The sequence below is a fragment of the Phyllostomus discolor genome, chromosome 3, assembly GCF_004126475.2.
Source record: "Phyllostomus discolor isolate MPI-MPIP mPhyDis1 chromosome 3, mPhyDis1.pri.v3, whole genome shotgun sequence".
Taxonomy (NCBI): Eukaryota; Metazoa; Chordata; class Mammalia; order Chiroptera; family Phyllostomidae; genus Phyllostomus; species Phyllostomus discolor.
Genome location: NC_040905.2, coordinates 171,427,253 through 171,446,007, shown reverse-complemented (window position 1 = coordinate 171,446,007; position 18,755 = coordinate 171,427,253). Strand labels below are relative to the sequence as shown.

The 18,755-nt window shown below is 41.3% G+C and overlaps 2 protein-coding genes across 3 annotated transcripts in view; one reads left to right on the top strand and one right to left on the bottom strand.

The window, feature by feature from the left end:
• Positions 1-18,755, top strand: part of TRPM6 (transient receptor potential cation channel subfamily M member 6) — a 168,946-nt gene that overhangs the window by 24,939 nt on the left and 125,252 nt on the right. The window contains exon 2 of one of the 2 annotated variants that reach the window (XM_036021748.1): positions 7,046-7,245. The exons of the other annotated variant lie outside the window; for it this stretch is intronic. Coding sequence (XP_035877641.1) covers positions 7,213-7,245 — 33 coding nt within the window. The 5' untranslated portion in view covers positions 7,046-7,212. The remainder of the gene's footprint in view (positions 1-7,045; positions 7,246-18,755) is intronic. 2 annotated transcript variants of the gene reach the window in all.
• On the bottom strand, positions 405-5,809 carry LOC118499302 (ADP-ribosylation factor-like protein 5A). Its single transcript, XM_036020019.1, is given in 4 exon segments — positions 405-1,437; positions 1,440-1,719; positions 3,039-3,127; positions 5,692-5,809. Coding segments are annotated over 4 exon segments (876 nt in total). The 3' UTR covers positions 405-1,048.

The window sequence follows — 18,755 nt, the reverse complement described above, 5'->3', positions numbered from 1 at the left end:
TGCTGCCTTTTTATGAAAGGCAGCTAAGGCATTTCATGTACAGAAGAACCTCATTACTGCTGTGGTTCTTTTAACACATAATTATTGCTTAAGGTTTGCCTAAAAACCTTTTATTCTACTTACATCTATTTAATTAGTTCTTTTTTTATTCCTCTTTTTAAAAAGAGAAGCGTGCCCTGATGGTGTGGCTCAGTTCGTTCAGCATTGTCCCGTAAAGCAAAGCTTTGTGGATTAGGTTCCCAGTCCTGGCACATGCCTGGGGGGTTGCTTCCTAGTCAGGGCGTGGTCCAGAAGTAACCAACTAATCAATCCTTCTCACTTTGGTGTTTCTCTCCTTCTTTTTCTTCATCCCTTCCTCTCCCTCTAAAACAAACAAATAAATGAAATCTCTTTTTTAAAAACAGCAGCTCAATGATTTTGGAGGTTGGTTAGTACAATACAGAGAACATAGGGGGAGAGTACAAATTGGCACCTAAACCAATGCTAGTGCTCATTTCATTATGATTATAATTAAGGATATTATTGATTTTTGTTATTCACTTTTCTCTACAAGTCAAAACTTGAACTTGAGATATATGCACAATCTTATACAAAATACTTTTCCTAAGCAACATAACTTTTTAAAATATTGGAAACTCAATATCTGCGCTGATTTGTATTTTGACTTAATGGAACAAGAAGAGAAAACATTAAAGTAAGGAAGGTTATACTGATAATAAAGCTCTTAAAGTTAAAAAAAAGTCTTCCCCTCCCTTTGTAAATATTTACCACAGGCTACACAATGTCCTGAGAGGATTCATTATGTGAAAAATGCTAATCACAGCTTTAAGACCTTGCTTTGGCAGAAACTAATGGGAAAGCAATTCAGAGATAAAACTTCATCTTTGTTTTCAAATATGTGGTCTTAATTTTTCTCTCTTTTTCTACTTTATATTTTTATTGTTTATTCTATTACAGTTGTCCCCATTTTTCCCTTTTGCCTCCCTCCACCCAGTCCACTCTTCTAATTTTTCTCCTTATAGAAAAAGTTTAAATCAGTTTACTATAACTACATCTGAACCATTAATTTTTGTGGCTTCCAGGTAAAGTCTAGCACTTTGTTTATACAAAGTCTATGAGAAGAGGTCAGTGGAGGCCAGGTAATCTTAAATCCTGATGTCATCCATTCAAGTCCTTGGCACAACCCCTCTGCAGTAAGAGCTCAGCATGCCTGGGTATGCCTCTGGTGATCTTCAATAGAAGTTAGTTTCAGAAACTGGAAGATTTCTGCAACAGTCATGAACTCTTTAACGTCTTGTTTGTCAGCCAAAATTAGCAATCTAGATTTCCTCAGGTCCTCATGGGCTAACATTTTATACAGTTCTTTCCTAGTTACAGAAATCCTTTCTCCGTACTGTCCACAACTATCATAAACTCTGTTACCATAGTAAGTATTCAGGAAGAATGAAGAGATTCTTGGCTACCAATATGCCACATTAGGAAATGTGAATATTTTATCATTATCTCTTCTACACTACTTCCCATTTTATGGGATGTATGTACTTCATTTGTAGAAAATTGGTAAAGGATGGTAGTTTTTCCTGCGTTATCCAGCCCAACATTGATAACTTTGAGATCCTGGTGATTGAACAGTCTCCGTGTCCTGGTGAAGTGAATTCCCCTTCTCAGGCAGCCCACTGCCTCCAGCCACCGGCTCAGGCCAATGGGGAGGGGAGAGAGCTCCAGTCAGAGCAGCCTCTGCTGCTGCTGCTTTGGCGCTGCCCACCTGGCACTTCCTAGGAACCCGTGGGAGGACAAAGAGCAGGGCATCTTGCTATGGGGTGAAGCCCCACCGATGCTGCCAGAGCACTTGCCTGGCTCCAGGACACGGCCACTGCGTTGTCTGCCACCTGCGATTAGCCTTGTGGGCCACCAACCTGCCCCAGTTGCTAGAGGTAGGGGTAGTTTATTAGTTCTTAACAGTTATGTTTAGGTTATCCACAAAAACTTCATGAGAAAACCAGCTATCATGATGTTATTGGTTTTGCTGATAAATTTATAAACATAGGTCTTTGTTTTCTAGTCAGAAAACTTGTGACAATATCTTATCAGGAGCAGACCAACAGTCCAAGAAAACTTTGTCTTTTTAACAGAGAAAAGATTTTGCATCAGCTTACTTTTTATATTTAAATCTAGCACTTAAATAAATCCATTGTAATCTTAGTGTAACCACACATTAAAATTATTCTCAAAGATTTCTTTTCCATAAACCTTCTACAACTTTCTCCTTCCTTTCTCCCTTTCTCTCTCTCTCTCTCCCCCCCACCCTCCTTCCCTCCCCCTTTTCCTCATTCCTTCCCTCCCCTCCTCTCTCTTTTTGCATTCAGATGTTGTCCTGTTTTTCCTCTTTTCATTTCTGAAATAACCAGCCTCGCTTTAGGACAAAATTACTTTCTTTTCTCTCAAAAGTACATTTCTATGACTATACTTTCTATTACTGAAAACATATATTATTTTCCCTTCACCTTAATTAGAATTCTTAACCCTTAGATAACTGTTTAATTAGTTACCTGTTTTAATTAAACCAACAAACTTAAACTTTTATTTACTAAAAGTTAATCTTAGATCACATGAACTTGAAAAGCATTTGATTTAGTTTCTGTTACATTTTTGAGAATTTATATAAGCATTTGTTTGTTTAGGCCAATTAGAGTTTCTTTCCAAATTAGCAAGCCATCCAGAAGTTAAACACACACACACATACAGACAAATGCGATACTTATCTAGACACAGTGAACATGCCAACAGATGCAAACAGAGACCTCGTGGCTTCCAAAAAATAAGTGGAAATAGTTCAAATGACCTTTACTCCTTTTCCTTTCCAGTCTGAGTTTTGAAACTTCCTCATAACTCAGGCACAGTCTTGAGACAGGTTGGTTTCCTCCAGATCTGCAATAAATTCCCTGGCATCATAGATGTCTTGTTCCACTGTCTGCAGAATCTTTGCCTTCATTCCTGCTGTAAAAGTGGCCCCAGAGCATAGATGGCCTGGCACATACCCAGCTCTCTAAGAATTCGCTGTATTTCTTCCATAGATTCCAAAGGATCCACTTGCCCAGGAAGAGCTCCATCATTTGTGCAGGCCCTCCTGTGGGACAGAATGATCCAATCTATACGGGAATGGCTGCCTTGAATTCCTTAGGCACCATGTAGCCACTGTCAAAGGGCAGAGTGTGTAGTGATGTTACTAATTTTTTTCTGATTTCTGCCCCATGAGAGAAATACCACCTCCCCATGTGTCCCACCGCTACATTAGCCAGGCAGAAATACGAAGTTGGCCCAATCTGGCTTAGTCACAAGTGCTTCGGCCCTATGTCTGTGGCTGCTTATGTTCTGCATTTGGCAAAGCTACACGCTAAAGCTGGTTTCCAGTTTATTGCTTTGCTCTCCAACTCCATTAGCCAGTCCTGATGCTAACAGAGTTGTAGACATTCCAATATCTTTTTCTATTTTCAGTTCTTCCTCTAACTTTTATTTTCCTTTAACTTCTAACCTGGGCTTCTGCCTTTAGCCCACAGCTGTGGACATGTTGTTTTGCTGACCCATAATGTATAATGCATAGTTCCTCAAACACATCAAGACCAGCCAGCATTTTTCAGGGCTTCCCTGTATTCATGCGGCGGTCCACATGCACCTAGCATATGGGCCACCCCTGCCCACAAAAAGTAGATAGCTAACCATGGATTCTCTCCATAGCTGTCTCTTTCCCAAGGTCCATTTCTTCAGTCTCCTGGTTCGCTCTTCTCCACAGCCAATCATACTAATAAACATAGTTTATCCTAATGATCTAATTTTAACTCGATTGCCTCTGTAAAAGAGCCTATTTTTATTTTTAAAGATTTTTATTTGTTTTAGAGAGGGGAAGGGAGGGAGAAAGAGAGGGAGAGAAACAACAATGTGTGGCTGCCTCTCATGTGCCTCTTGTTGGGGACCTGGCCTGTAACTCAGGCATGTGGCCTGACTAGGAATCAAACCAGCGGCCCTTTGGTTCGCAGGCCAGTGTTCAATCCACTGAGTCACACCAGCCAGGGCAAGAGTCTATTTTTATATAAAGTCACATTCTGAAGTACTGGGATTGTTACACCAAAGCACACCCACATATCTTTTTTTTGGAGGGGGGACACAACTAACAAGGATAGTAGAAACTTGACAAAGCAGAAGAGAGGATGGATGGTTAGTGGGTACTGTCTTCCTAGACACGCATTGGGATCAGCAGGCAATTCCATTACAGGCTTTCATAAGTTAAAACAGGTGATAGGACAAAAAAATGAAACAGGATCATTAGAAAAGTAGAGACTTTTAATTTGGGGGTTTGTTAGTGTTCCAAGATTCCTCTTTCCAAGTGGGCAATAAAAAATTGGACATTGGTGGCAGAGGGATCTTCAGGTGATAGTTAACTAGAGCATATTGAGCTGTGGGATGTCATGTCTGGGAGGTGCCGCAAACACAGTGGCCATGTTTTAGCATGTAAATTCATAGTTCCCTGCTATGAGACCTGACTTCAGATTACCACTGCCTTTGTTTCCTTTATGCTTCTGAAAAGAAAGTGGTGGCCCCTCAAAGTGAGGGTTGTGAACTAGAGATGATAATATACCATGATGGGTTGGACAAGGAGTTTCTCACGGTGCCTTTTCTTCTTCTCGTGGTGAAAAAAAAAAAAGGAAATGTTTATTTCTCATTTTCTTTCTGGGCTGTCTAGAGAAGCTTGGAAGTATTACTCTACAAAAGCCTGACAACCCTTACCCCTGTCCAAATAAATGGAACTGAACCAATACCAAATCCAAGCCTGAAACAATTTTATTCAAAAGAGTACATGTAAGAAACTACCTCTTAGTAGCCTCCAAATACTGGGACTCATTAAGATCTTTATACATTTAAAAAAAAAACCTTGTTATGCTCATTTTTCTCTGCTGAAAAACCAGCCATTCCTTTCCATTTTGAAATCATTAGGTTGACCTTAAGAGTTGGCGCAGTATTTAAAACCATGTTAGATCAGGAATACGACATTTACAACATCCAGGGTAAAAGGGAGTTCTGACAAAGAAGACCTGAGAAAATAATGGGAAAGGAAGAAAGGGAAAGGGAGGGCAACCAATGAAAAATTAAAGCACTATTTATGTTGCCCAGTGTTACCAATGGTGTCCAGGTACTGTTTCATTTTTGATTGTTTCTCCTCCTACAAACTCAAACTCCTTACAGACCGGACAATGCTTTATTCATCTTTGTTTTCCCAGCGCCCAGCAGGATACTGGACAAACAGTATGTGTTCAGGAAATATTTGTTGGCCTGAATCAAACCACAATGAACATTCTAAAATTTAAATTTCATAGGTAACCTCTGGGCAAAGGTATATTTATGGACAGAAGACTTTCATAGACAAGTTTTTAAATTAAATTGTGAAAAATAAAGACTTCTGGGCCCTGCCCTAGAAATTGTAATCCAGATGGTCTGTTGGGGGGCGGGGGTGGGGCCTGGGAATCTGCAGTTCCAATAAATGCCTCAAGTGTTTTTGATACAGTTTGGGAACCAAAGGCAGCTTGTAAACTAACACATCAGGTCCCTTAGGCCCTAGTATCACACTGTTACTTTAAACTCTGTTTCTTGAAGCTTGATCCGAAAAGAGTATATGACCATTCTAACATGGGAATTTACCACAGAGATTAAAGCTGCAGTTGGTAGTCACAGATGCCTCTTCCAATGTCTGGTCTTCTCGGTGGGTCTGCAGGTTTCCGACAGCCCCCAGTCTCCAGTGCTGTGCGAGACCTGCCATACCGGGGAAGGTGCATGGAGGGGAACACCAGTCAGGAGGTGTTTACTTGCCTTAGAGGGACTTCAAACCTGTTAACTGCCTATGGATCATTAGCATTATGAAGGAGATAAGTCGAGAGGGGAAAGGAGATTAAATGTGTTAATAGAAAAAAAAACCTAATGAAATGTTAATACACACATTCGATGTTCAAGTTTTGTAATGCAGAAATGTTCATTAGCTGTGGCCAGGTGGCTCGGTTGGTTGGAGCGCTGTTCTGTACACCAAAAGGTTTCATGTTTGATCTCTGGTCAGGTCACATACCTAGGTTTGGGGTTCCATCCACCCAGCTAGGGGATGCATCTGGGAGGCAGCCAACTGATGTTTCTCTCTTGCTCTAAAATAAACAACAATAACAACAAATAATAAGTATATACCCAGGTGAGGATTTAAAAAAGAGAGATGTCCATTAAAACTACATGGAGGCCCTGACTGGGTAGCTCGGCTGGTTAGACCATCCTCTGGACAGGCCGAGGTTGCGGGTTCCGTCTCCAGTCAGGGCACACACAAGAAGCAACTGGAGAAGGCCCGAGTTAGAGGAACAACAAATCGATATCGATGTCTGTCTCTCTCTGTCTCCCCCTTCTTCTTTCTCTCTAAAAATCAATTCTCTAAAAAACCAAACCAAACCAAAACAAAACAAGCCGCATTGAGAAACGGGGGTAGGGGAACATCTGCTAACTGTGTCTCAAATGTGAACTCATTGGGAAGACATTAAACTAGACTCAATAGGTAGGTAACCCTAATTTGAAGTCAATTATCAGAGATGAAGGGTTGCATTGTTAATTAAAAACACTTGTAATAAGTGAGCATCACTCCTGCCAACATACTAGGACTCACCCATAGTCACTGACCACAGCCTTTATCAAGACAACCTAGCCAGAGAACCCACAGAAAACAACAAAACGGGAAAACATTTGCGTGGTATTTTACAGATTCCTCTGTTTTCAGTATAACCTCTGAGGAAAGTGGGTTATTTGCTGTCATTTCTAGTGCATAGATAAGTGAACTCGGACCCAGAGGGCTCACCTGACACACCCAGTAACTCCTAGGTAGTAAAAGCTGTGCTGTTAGGCTACATCTCCGGAGTCCTCCCTCACCACACTGACGCATTCACAGAGCGCAATACACCACCATAAAATATTATCTGGGATGAGAGTCTATGTCCCATTTGACTCACACTGTATTCCTTTGATTTAGGTAGGCTCGGAATCACTTCCTCTCTACACAGAAGGTAACTGACGCCGAAAAGTATTGTGACAGATGTACGGAGCTGTAAAAGGCAGCGTGTGTAGGTGGAGCCCAGCTCTGACTCCACAAGTCGGAAGCGCAGATAAAGCTTTGGTAGCGGTGCCTGCAAGTCAGAGATGAGAGCCCGACCCTCGGTGGAGAGCTCGCAGGTAAGCGGGACTGTAGCGAGGGTAACGCAAAGGGTCTTAGGCGATTTACCAGATCTGAGCCCAGGGCCCTGAGTGCCTGAGGGTGGGGCCAGTCGCACTGGTATCTAACTAGGATCTGGAAGAGCTAAGATTTATCTGGGATTTCCAATAACACGGGGCGTGTACTAAGGGGCAGGTCCCCGGTTTTGGGAGCTGGAATGGTGCCACCGCTTTAGGGGTTAGAGCGGAAACCTAACGGGGTCCGAGGTTCAGCTTAGGCGGCGGGGACAAGTCCCCGGAGAGGAGGCAGTTCTCCGGTTCCGCTCCGGCCAGCGCCCGAAGCCGGGAGGAGGAGAAAGTGGAGTTCGGAGCGGCCAGGGCAGTGGACCCGGTGAGTCCCAGCGTGCCCAGCGCCGAAGTGCGGGAGCGATGAGAGTGCCAGGCAAGGTAAACGCCGGCCCCTCCCCCACCCGCCGCTCGGTCCCCTACCTGGAGTCGTGGGGAGCTCGCAGCCTCAAGCTCCACGCCGGGCTCTCTCCACAGCTGGCGCAGAGCGCAACAGGAAGTTCTGGGGGCTTGGAGAGGGATAGCAACCGTGGCTGCTGGGGACGCTTGGGAAAAAAAGTGAGCTTGTGGAGTTAGAGCGAGGAAAGGAGATCCGGCTTAAGTCTGGGTCTCCAATAAGGTGGCCGAACCTCAATCTGGCTATCACTTAACCTATTTTGTCTGGACTGGCACACAATATGTGTAAGTGGTACTTATTGAGCACATTGTATTTTAGGCATAGTACAAGGTGCTGGATCACTTGAATTCCTTTCCGAGGTCCACCACTAGCTATGATCTTAGTCTAGCTACTTAACCTCTGCGTTTTGGCTTCTTCATCTGGAAAATGGGACAATAGTTATAATTTGAGGATTTAATGAGATGCTATATATGCAGTGCACTTAGAATAATAATGCCTAACACATTTAGCAGGTTGCAAGAGTTTGTGATTGTTATTATTTCATCCTGTCAATAATCTTGTCAATAATACTAGGAGGTCTACATACTATTGTCCACTCCCCCTCCACTGTCCTCCATTGGTTTACCAGAGGGGAGAAAAATGAAACTGAGGGAGAAAAACAGAGTTCACATTTGAACCCAGGACAGCGCTTTAAAACACTAAGAGCATGGATATTTGATCTATACACATGATTTTAATCATTCTAGGGAGAAGGTAGATCATCCTTAACTGTCATAGTGGAAACGGAGTGCTTCAATTTCTTTCCCTCTGTATGCAAATTTTGTTGTTCCATTTTTCATCTGCTTCGTATTTTTCCACTACTGATAAAGCATTAGATGTTCTGCCTTTCCTGGAATCTGAGTTTAGCTTTACGAATCCGTTCGACTGTTTTTTAGGTCTTCCCTTGGTCCCCGCCCCACTCACTTGTAAAACACTTATCCTCAGAATATAGTTATCTCATAATTTTTAGTTAGGTCAGTGTTTAGTTAGGTCAACATTATTATGCCTTCCTGCACACTGTGAAGAGTTGAGTAACTTTGACTTTCCTCCGGAGTGTTCTTTTTGTGTGTGCTTGCAGACTTTTCTATGGAGTTTTCACTGATTTAACTGCAAGTTCTTCGATAGTTACCTAAATCTCTCAGGAGGAGCCAGTTAGATAACTAGTGAATTTAGATAACAGCTATAATTTCATCTTCTGGAATACAGCTTTCTGGCTTGCTTTGGCCATCTGCACTGGGTGCTCTTTATGTTCAATGAACAGCTGTTATTTTGGGCTCTCTTCACAGTTATGTGGGGGATTCCCTTTACTTCTCCGTTATTCAAACAGAAAGTTTTCATTCTACCCCTCATCCTCATCCTCCTCCAATCCAGAGGTAATCAAGCTGTTGGAATTGGAGCATATTATTTACATATACAAGCTGTTGGAATTGGAGGTATATTATTACATACATATGTATTTGTTGTTTGATTTTTGCATTTGTTTTTACATAAAGAGAATCACACTGTATATGTTGATACGCAATGTGATTCCTTTAAAAATAGATCCTGGAGATCTTTCCATGTCAACGTATATTGATGCTTTCTTGAATGACATGCTCAGATGAACTGGATCAATGAAGATCATGCATATAGCATTTTCTTAATACTATTATGCTTTTCTCTTCATGACCAATCATTCTTCCAGATCCATTCAGCCCATACATATTTACTGAATGCCAGCCATGTGCTAGGTTCTGTTCCAGAACCTGAAGATATACAGTGAACTAAACTTTTATTTTTGTGGTGGAGAGGATGGTGAGATGCTTCTTGATGATAGAACTGAGCTCAGCTTCAGCTTTAGTTAGCTTGTTTTTCCTCTCACGGAGTACAGACATTATAAAATCAAGTCTCTCTCTCTTTCTGTGTCTCTCTGTTGGTGGGAAATCACGGCCATTGCCAATTGAGCTATATAAGTTGTGTGTTACCAGAGCAACAGAATTATACCCCTGAGATATAGAAATAGATTTCCTGAGTGGATAAACAAAATGTGGTATATATCTATATATGCATGTATATATGCATATAATAGAGCATTATTCAGCCTCCAAAAGTAAGGAAATTCTGACACATGCTATAACCTAGATGAACTGGGAGAGGGCATTATGCTAAGTGAAATAGCCCATCACAAAAAGATACAGCATGACTCCACTTATGTGATTTATTTACAGTAGTCAATTCATAGAGAGAAAAGGTAGAACAGAGGTTGCCAGAGGCTGGGTGGAGGGAGAATGGGAAGTTTAAAGGGCATGAGGTTTCAGTTTTGTAAGATGATAAAACACATTTATATATGTTAACAACACCAAACTGTATTCTTAAAAATGGTTAAGATGGTGAATTCTGCATTATGTGTATTTTACCACAATTAAGGGAAAAAAGATTTTTACACAAAATCCATAATGTGATTTGTACTGTACTCTGAATACAGTGATTGAACCTACTACATTCAGCTGGGTTCAGCCTTTGCCTGGAATCCATGAATTTTGGGTTGTGTGGTGGGATAGCAGTGGGCTTCTCTGGAAACTTCCTTCTCATGGTCTTGGCACCAGAACTTTTAGTGGGTCCCCTGTTGGGGGCAGCCCAATGCTGTTTCCCCTTTCTCTTCACAAGTGTTGGTATTTCTATATCTCTGGGGAAGAAGTTCCTCAGTTATTTACAGATAAACTCCGAGACTATTTTGGAGTGACTATTTCTGAGTGACATGCAGTTGGGAGCAGTGAGAAGGGGTCATTGCGTTTGTCTCAGAGTTTGCATTCTTTCTCAGGGTTTGGAAGCACGGGTCTCTTCAAGAGCATCCCTGTCCATTTTGCTTGGAAATGAAGATGTTTACTTGGTAGTAGGGACAGGTGCTTTCCCAGGCTTTGGTTCTTCCTCATTTTTCCACATTTGCCCTGTATGCTGGCTGTGGATGTTGAAATGGTCCAGGACCATTACATAAGAATGGTCTGGTGTAATAGACCATTACACCAGAATACATAAGGGTCATGTATTTGGGATTGTGACTGTGCTGGGTATCTTTTCTGGAGAGATAAGCCTGGTGAATTTGAATGTTCTTTTTTCTTCCACCTCTTCCTGAGCTATGTGTGGCCATCATACAGAATTTTCTTTCAGGCAGACTCAAAGCACACTGGGGTGAATGACTGTGGGCAACCCAAGTTCTCTTCTCACTTTACTGATTGTGAACTTGGAGAATTTTTCTTTTAAAAATTTGTTTTTAATTTAAAGATTTTAAAAATTTATTTATTTGTAGAGAGAGAGGAAGGGAGGGAGAAAGAGAGGAAGAGAAACATTGATTGGTTGCTTCTCATACGTCCCCGACTGGGGACCTGGTCTGCAACCCAGGCATGTGCTCTGACTGGGAATTGAATCAGTGACCTTTTGGTTTGTAGGCTGGTGCTCAATCCACTGAGCCACACCAGCTAGGGCAATTTTTTTTTAATTTATTGATTTTTAGAGGACGAGGAAAGAGTATGGAGAGGAGAGATTTGTTGTTCCACTTATGTATGTATGCATTAGTTGATTTTTGTATATGCCCTGAGCAGGGATCGAACCTACAACCTTGGTGTATTGGCATTGTTCCCTTCCAACTGAGCTATTTGGCCAGGGCCTGGACCTTCTTATAAAAGGTCATTTTTGATGTAAGCAAACCACCTATCCCAGGGGAGAAAACATCCCTGACTGTTAGAAACTTGTGTTTTCTGTAGCAAGTCTGCTGGGTAACCTTGGAGGAAACATACTGTTGGGATCCCCCCCCCCCACCCCGGCCCTGTGTATGAGTTTAACATCATTCTCTTTATTTCCCCAGCGTTGAGGTGTATTCGGATATGAGCCAGGAGGTCCCACTCAAGTTGCTCACACAAACCAAAGGGACTTAGGTTTAGGCAAAGCTTTGCTTACGCTTAGAAAATCAGAGGGTGTGAAAACCATCTGCCATTTTTGGAAAACCTAGCATGTTTTTTTTAACTTTCCCTTGGTTGCAACTGAAAAAGGAGCAGGTTATAGTAATGATAAAGCCTCTAGAGATGTTAGCAGGGAGGTAGAAGAGCAATGAAAGGAACCAGAAGTCAGAAAACGTAGTTTTACTGATGGCTACATGCTCTCCAGGCCTCAGGTAAGTTACCTCCCTTTCCTTATCTGTAAAGCAAACGGCCACCTCTTTCTGAGAAGTGTGGAGTGTTGAGTCAGAGATTCCTTTGAAAATCTGATGACAGCAATAGCTCTGGGGCCGAAAAACTCAAACTAGAGTGGAGACCCTGCCTGGAGGCGTCTAAGGTGAGCTGGTTGGTGCGAGCTGTGTCAGTGAATGGATGTTCACCTGGCCCTGTAGACTGTTCCCAGTTGGAATACAAGTTTGTCATATTGTTTTTTTCCCCCCTTGTTAATGAAAATGAAGATGTACAGATTCTTTCCCAAATGGTAAACCTCTTGGTCTTGACATTTTACTAGTTGTTTCAGAGGATGAAACGTATTTTATGAGTGGAACAAAGCATAGTTGTGGCCTGTTCTCTGCCTGTGGACAGAAATGTATGTATATTTGGTTTCCACTGAGTTGGCTTTTCCCTGTTTCTTTATTTCTGCCTGTGCCAATCTCATTTTTAAATTTTTATTGAGACTTAATGAGATATAATTCATACATCATATACTTCACCCATTTAATGTGTACAATGTAGTGGCTTTAGGTGCATTCAGAGTTGTACATTCACCACCACAGTCAGTTTTAGAACATGTTCATCATCCCAAAAGGAAACTCCCTATGCCTTAGCTGCCTGCTCCCAGTTTCTCCATCCCCATCAGCCCTAGGCAAGCACTGATCTACTTTCTGCCACTGATCTCTTTTCTGCCAGAATAGAGTTGCCTATTCAGGGCATTTTATATAAATAGACTTACAATATACCTTTCATTGTAATTAGCTTCTTTTACTTAACCTAATGTTTTCAAGGTTCTTCTATGTCGTAGCATGTGTGACTACTTTATTTCCTTGTATTGCTGAATGATATCCCATTGTATGAATACAACACATTTGTCCACTCAACAGATGATGGGTATTTAGGTTGTTTCTGCTTTTTGGTTATTCTGAATAATGATGCCATGAACATTAGGGTGCAAGTTTTCGTGTGGACATTTGGTTTCATTTCTCGTGGGTAGATACCCAGAAGTAGACTGCATCTAATTCTATGTGGCGATTCTGTGTTTAACCTTTTGAGGAACTGTTTTTCAAAGCAGTTGCACCACTCAGCACTAACAATCTGTATGAATTCTAATTTCTGCCCATCCTCGCCAACACTTTGTATTGTCTGATTTTTTGGTAATAGCCATCCTAGTAGGTATGAAGAGGTATCTCATTGTGTTTTGGAATTGAATTTCTATAATAACTAATGATGTTGGGAGCCTTTCATGTGTTCACTGGCCATTTGTGTATCTTCTTTGCATACGTGTGTATTCAGATCCTTTGTGCAGCAATGATTTTGGATTCAGCCCTTGAGATTTTCTCCTGAGAAATGCACGTATTCACCTCTACATGAAAGTTGTTATACAGTATCTAGAGTTCATGACCCTCTTGCTCTCTCTCTATGGGTCTAAGAATACCCCTAGAAGGCATGCTATATAGTGGGGATTTTTCTGGGCATTTTATATACTTGATCTTATTTCTATCTACTAGGGACTTCACAGGATTTGTGTGGAGGATCAGAGACTCAGGAAAGTGATTTTATAAACTCTAAAACACTACAGAACTTTAGTGATTGGTATAGGTGCAAGTTCTGCAAATAAATGATGGTGAAATGAAATTGTTGAGGGCATGAACTTGAATCAGACTGTCCCTGTTTGAATCCTAGTGTCATTTTTATGAGCTATTATGTTCTTGGGAAAATTACTCAACTTCTCTGACTCAGTGTCCTTATTAGTGAAATGGAGGTAATAACTGCCCCTACTTCCCACATGGGCAGAGTTAATATAAACAAAGTGCTTTGCCTTGTGCAGGTGGGTGCATAGAATGTGCTGAATAAATTGTTAACCTGCTGCTGTGAACTGAATGTGTCTCCCAATTTCATATGTTGAGGCATAATCTACAGTGTGATGGTATTTGGAAGTGGAGCCTCTGGCATGTAATTAGGTCTTGAGGGTGAAGCCCTCGTGATTGGGATTAGTGCCCTTTTAAGAAGAGACACAGGAGAGATGGTATCTGTCTACCATGTGAAGATGCAGGGAGAAGGTGGCCATCGTAAACTGAGAAGAGGGCTCTCACCAGAACTTGAGCATGTGGGCACTCTGGTTTTGGATCTCCAGTTTCCAGAACTGTGAGAAGTAATTTTTTTTTTTGTATAAACCACCCAGTCAATGTATTCTGTTAGAGTAGCCCAAACTGACTAAGATACCTACTGTTACCGTTATCTTACAGAATGGGGCAGCTTAATATCTTCTAGTGGAGCATCTTGGTCTTTGAATGTGAAAACATTTTTTTATGGAGAAAATAGATACCCTGTATTGATCTTTTAAAGGGTCAAGAGGTTTTTGTAAATTATATCTTATAATATCAGAAAAGAGCATGTTCCTCCCAGCAGTGTTTAAGTCCCTCGGGGCCTATACAGACCCTTAGTTTAGCTCAGTTAATGCTTTCTGACCATTGCCAGCACTCTTAGTGTCTGTTTTAAAGTGAGTTAGAAAACAGAACAAAATCCCAATCTTTTCTAAGTTTTCTTAAGCAGATAGTTTTGCTAAGCAGATAGTTTTGCTTTCTGACCATAGGGTCAAGCAAGTAGATATTGTTTAATTAAAACTTGCCTTGGCTGGTGTGGCTCACTGGATTGAGCATGGGCTGCGAACCAAACGGTCACAGTTTCAATTCCTAGTCAGGGCATATGCCTGGGTTGCAGGCCAGATCCCCAGTAGGGGGCACGCAAGAGGCAACCACACATTGATGTTTCTCTTCCTCTCGTCCTCCTTTCCCCTCTCTAAATACAAATAAATAAAATATTAAAAAAAATAAAACAGAGAAGAGGGTCTGTGGGGGGGGCAGGGGTGGACAGTGGGCAGGGGAGAGTAATGGGGGAAAAATGGGGACCACTGTAATTGAACAATAATAAAAATTTTTTTAAGAGAAGAGGGTCCAGAGTACTAAAATTTCAACCCTTCTAGAATTAGCTAGAGTTTTGGCACAAGACTTTACAGATTAGATCTTTGTTTTTGAAGAAAATAAAGAGGCAAGCCATTCAAGGTCCTGTTTCGGTGTCTTTCTTTTTTTTTGAAATGGTTATTTGTAAATATTTGCCAATTCATTGTGTTGTGATTTATGGCATATGGACTTTTGACCTACATGATGTTAATCCAGATGGACTGTGATCGAAAACGTGCTTCTCTGAGGCTCAAACTCAGGATCTTCAGATTATGAGACTGACACACTGGGGCTGCACTAAGAAGGCAGGTTGGTTCTTGAGTTCCACACAGCCACAGCCCTTAGAGGGAAGCCTCATTCTTGAGAAGCAATTCTTACAGCGGAGACATTTCAGATAGAAACTGCATCTTGCTAACTGGTATTTGGGCTCAACAAATATTGAGTGTGATGAGCAAGGCGGATAGATGAAGAACCAGGAGCCTTTTACCCCGAGGAAGCCCTTTGAAGTCTTTTTCTGTGGGGACTTCTTTTTTCAAACATTTTTTAAATTGATGATTTAGACTAGAGGAAGGGGGAGAGAGAGGGAGAGGGACAGGGAGATAGACAGATGGATAGATGATAGATAAACACTGATGCGAAAGGGACACATGACTGGTTGCCTCCCATATGCACCCTGAACAGGGATCCAACCCACAACCTTTTGGTGTACGGCATGATGCTCCAACCATCGGAGCCACCCAGCCAGAGCTGTGCGGTCTTCTTGATGTCAGAGTTTGTTCTTTAAATTTAATTGAATGGAAAACTCTGTAAAGGCTAGGCCACCAGTAAGTTTGTGAGCATTACTGCGATTCCAATGTTGTCAGTTTCGTTCTCTGACCTATAGACGATTTGTGTGTGTTGTGCATTGTATGTGTGTGCAGCCTGGGCTTTGCTTGAGAAGAATTTGTCATGACACTTGACACTTGACATATGACACAGGAGACCTTATTCAAGAGGGACTACTGCAGTGCGGGAAGAAAAAATTGGGCTCAACTCCCATGAGGGACAAGTGGAGGTCTATGGCCAAGGAACAGGATGGACGGTGGGGTCAGTGCATGGAAAGTGACTCAGAGAGTACATTAAGGCTGGGGAATTCTTGCTAGACCAACACAACAGGAGTCTTGCTGAAGGCAGGCCAGTGAGGTCATATATCAAGGGTGAGGAATTTTTACTGAACGAACGCATTCTTGTTACAACTGGAGCAGGGGGGCCAAAGACAGAGGCCAAAACTGAGGCCTAGTCAGGAAGAGGGGTCAAGCCAGAAAGAGCTTGGCTCCAGTTTGGTGAAGGAGGGTCTTTGTCAGCTTGCTTCTGGTGATGGCTAAGGTACACTGTTCCCCCTTGTAATACAATCATTCAATATTGTAAGCCTTTGAGTGACACATTCTTAGAAAAGAAAAGCTGCTTTTATTTTGTTTAAATCCTCTTTTGTAATTGCCTTTTGGGTCATTTCAAGGTCTCTTCCTTATGGATAGAATATATTTCTTCTCATCTTACAATATCAGGGGAAATCAAATACAGAAAAAACATCATCATCACCAAAACCCAGTGAAAATGGAAAGCCGTTCTGTAGCCTGACTCCCAGTGATTTAGAGAAAGGTGTTGTGTGGTAGCTGTGTTCTCCTTTCCTTCCTGAATTGCATTAAAAGTATAGTTAGTTTATAAACAACAACATTGGAACTTGACAACAGTTAGAAGCAGAAGTTGGACATTTTTTCCCTAGGAAATGATATTTTGCATCTCTGTCACTCACAGCATTCTTGGTCTCCCAGTGACAGACTTCTGATTTTCAACTTCCCGAACTACCCTCATTTTATTAAAAGATCTTTTTTTTCCTCCTAGCATCTTAGGGGAATTAGTTATCCTGGATGTCATCTTATTTTTCTGGAAAAACAAAAACAAAAACAAAAACTGATGCATGTCCTATCCTAAATTTTTACCTTAAATTAAGATAAAAATCTTACAGAGACAGACTCATAGATGGAGAGCAGATGACAGCTAGTGGTGGGCTGGAGGGAGGTTAGCGGGTGGAGGGACTGAGCAAAAAAGGAAAAAGGACTCATGAACATGGACAACAGGGTGGCGATTGGTGAGGGGAGGGGTATTTAAGGGGACTAAATAGTAATGGAAAAACTATAATGAAGATGATATATTTTTTAAAAATTCAAAAAGCCCCACAACATTTATAGATAGAGAGTTAGTAAAAATAAATAAATAAAGTTAACTGATTTGGGGCCTTAATTACATCTGCCAACTCTCTTCACAGCAAGACCTCAATTAGTGTTAGATTGAATAACTGAGATGAGGTGTGTGTACGCCAGGGAGTGAGAAACTTGAGGACTCTCTTAGAATTCTGCCTGCCACACCATGAAGCCCCCTTCAGCTGAAGAAAGATGTCCCTGTGTGCACCTCCTTCCTCTACCATGCTGAATATAGTGTTTTTCAGTTCTTCATGCTTTTCTTATATATGTATGTACCCCAACCAATGTAGACTGTATTTTTTTTTTTAGATTTTATTTATTTATTTTTAGAGAGAGGGAAAGGGAGGGAGAAAGAAAGGGAGAGAAACATCAGTGCGGGAGAGATATATTGATGAGTTGCCTCTTGCATGCTCCCAACTGGTAACCTGGCCTGCAACCCAGACATGTGCCCTGACTGGAAATTGAACCAGTGACCTTTCAGTCCACAGGCTGGCACTCAATCCACTGAACCCCACCAGCTAGGGTGACTGTATTTTTTTAACCATAAAAAAACATGTTTTAACACCCCACCCAATCTTAGATTTCTATTATTTTAATTCAAGTAAACATCTCAAATAGATTTTTAACAATTTAAGTCACAAATCTTAAAGAGGGAGATAAAAATCTCACATCAAGATACAAGATTTAAGGAAGAAGATACCCTGAGGAGAGGAGATAACTGGTAGAAATCTCTTGAAAAAGAATCTGCCAAAACTGCATCTTATGGAAACACAGGTTTGGCACCCTGAGAGATGATCCTTGGTCAAATATACTTAGGGAACAATGGAAAGTTTGTCCTCGCTACAGAGTCACAAGGGTGGTATGTGCTTATATTGTCAGAAAACATATTCTTTTCCTTCCATGTACTACCGTTGTTCTGTTGAATATGTTCTAGAAAACTACGATAAAATGCTCATGTATGTTCCCAGAACTCAGTAGGCACTGTGGATACTACAATGAACAAGACAATTCCCTGTCTTGTGGGGCTTAGAGTACCTGGGTCTAAATAAGTCAAGACAAAAATCAATCAATCAATCAAATAAAAAAAGCTGAAAAAAAACCAAAAGAAAAAAAATAGCGCATGACGGTACAGTGTATGGGGGATAGCTGAAGACTCAGGGACAGACAGAAAGATATCCTGACTCAGAGATCCAGAAAGACTTTCCAGAAAGGTTTCTAGAAGATATGTTGTCTAAACTGGTGGAGAAAATGGAATAGAGAGTACTGTAAGAAAAGATAAGCATATATACCATGGGGTGTTCCCATATGTAAATTTTCTTCCCATGGTGAAGAGAATTTAATGTTCTTCAGTATATATAGAAGATGAGATTGAGACAGGAAGGGGCAAGAGACAAGGGGAAAGAGAGAGAGAATGAGAATGAGAATGAGATAGAGAACAGCAGACTTCAGACGTGGCAGCAGTGGGCAATAAATCTTGTGAAGGACTTCTGAACTTTATTCTAAAGACAATGCGGGAACCACGGAATGTAAAGTTTTAAGCGAGAATGTTCTCTTTACTTTTTTTACTTTAAGAAGATTATAAGCTTCATTTCAGAGACTGGATCAAAGAAGAGAAATTTGAAGGCAGAAAGATCATGTGGGA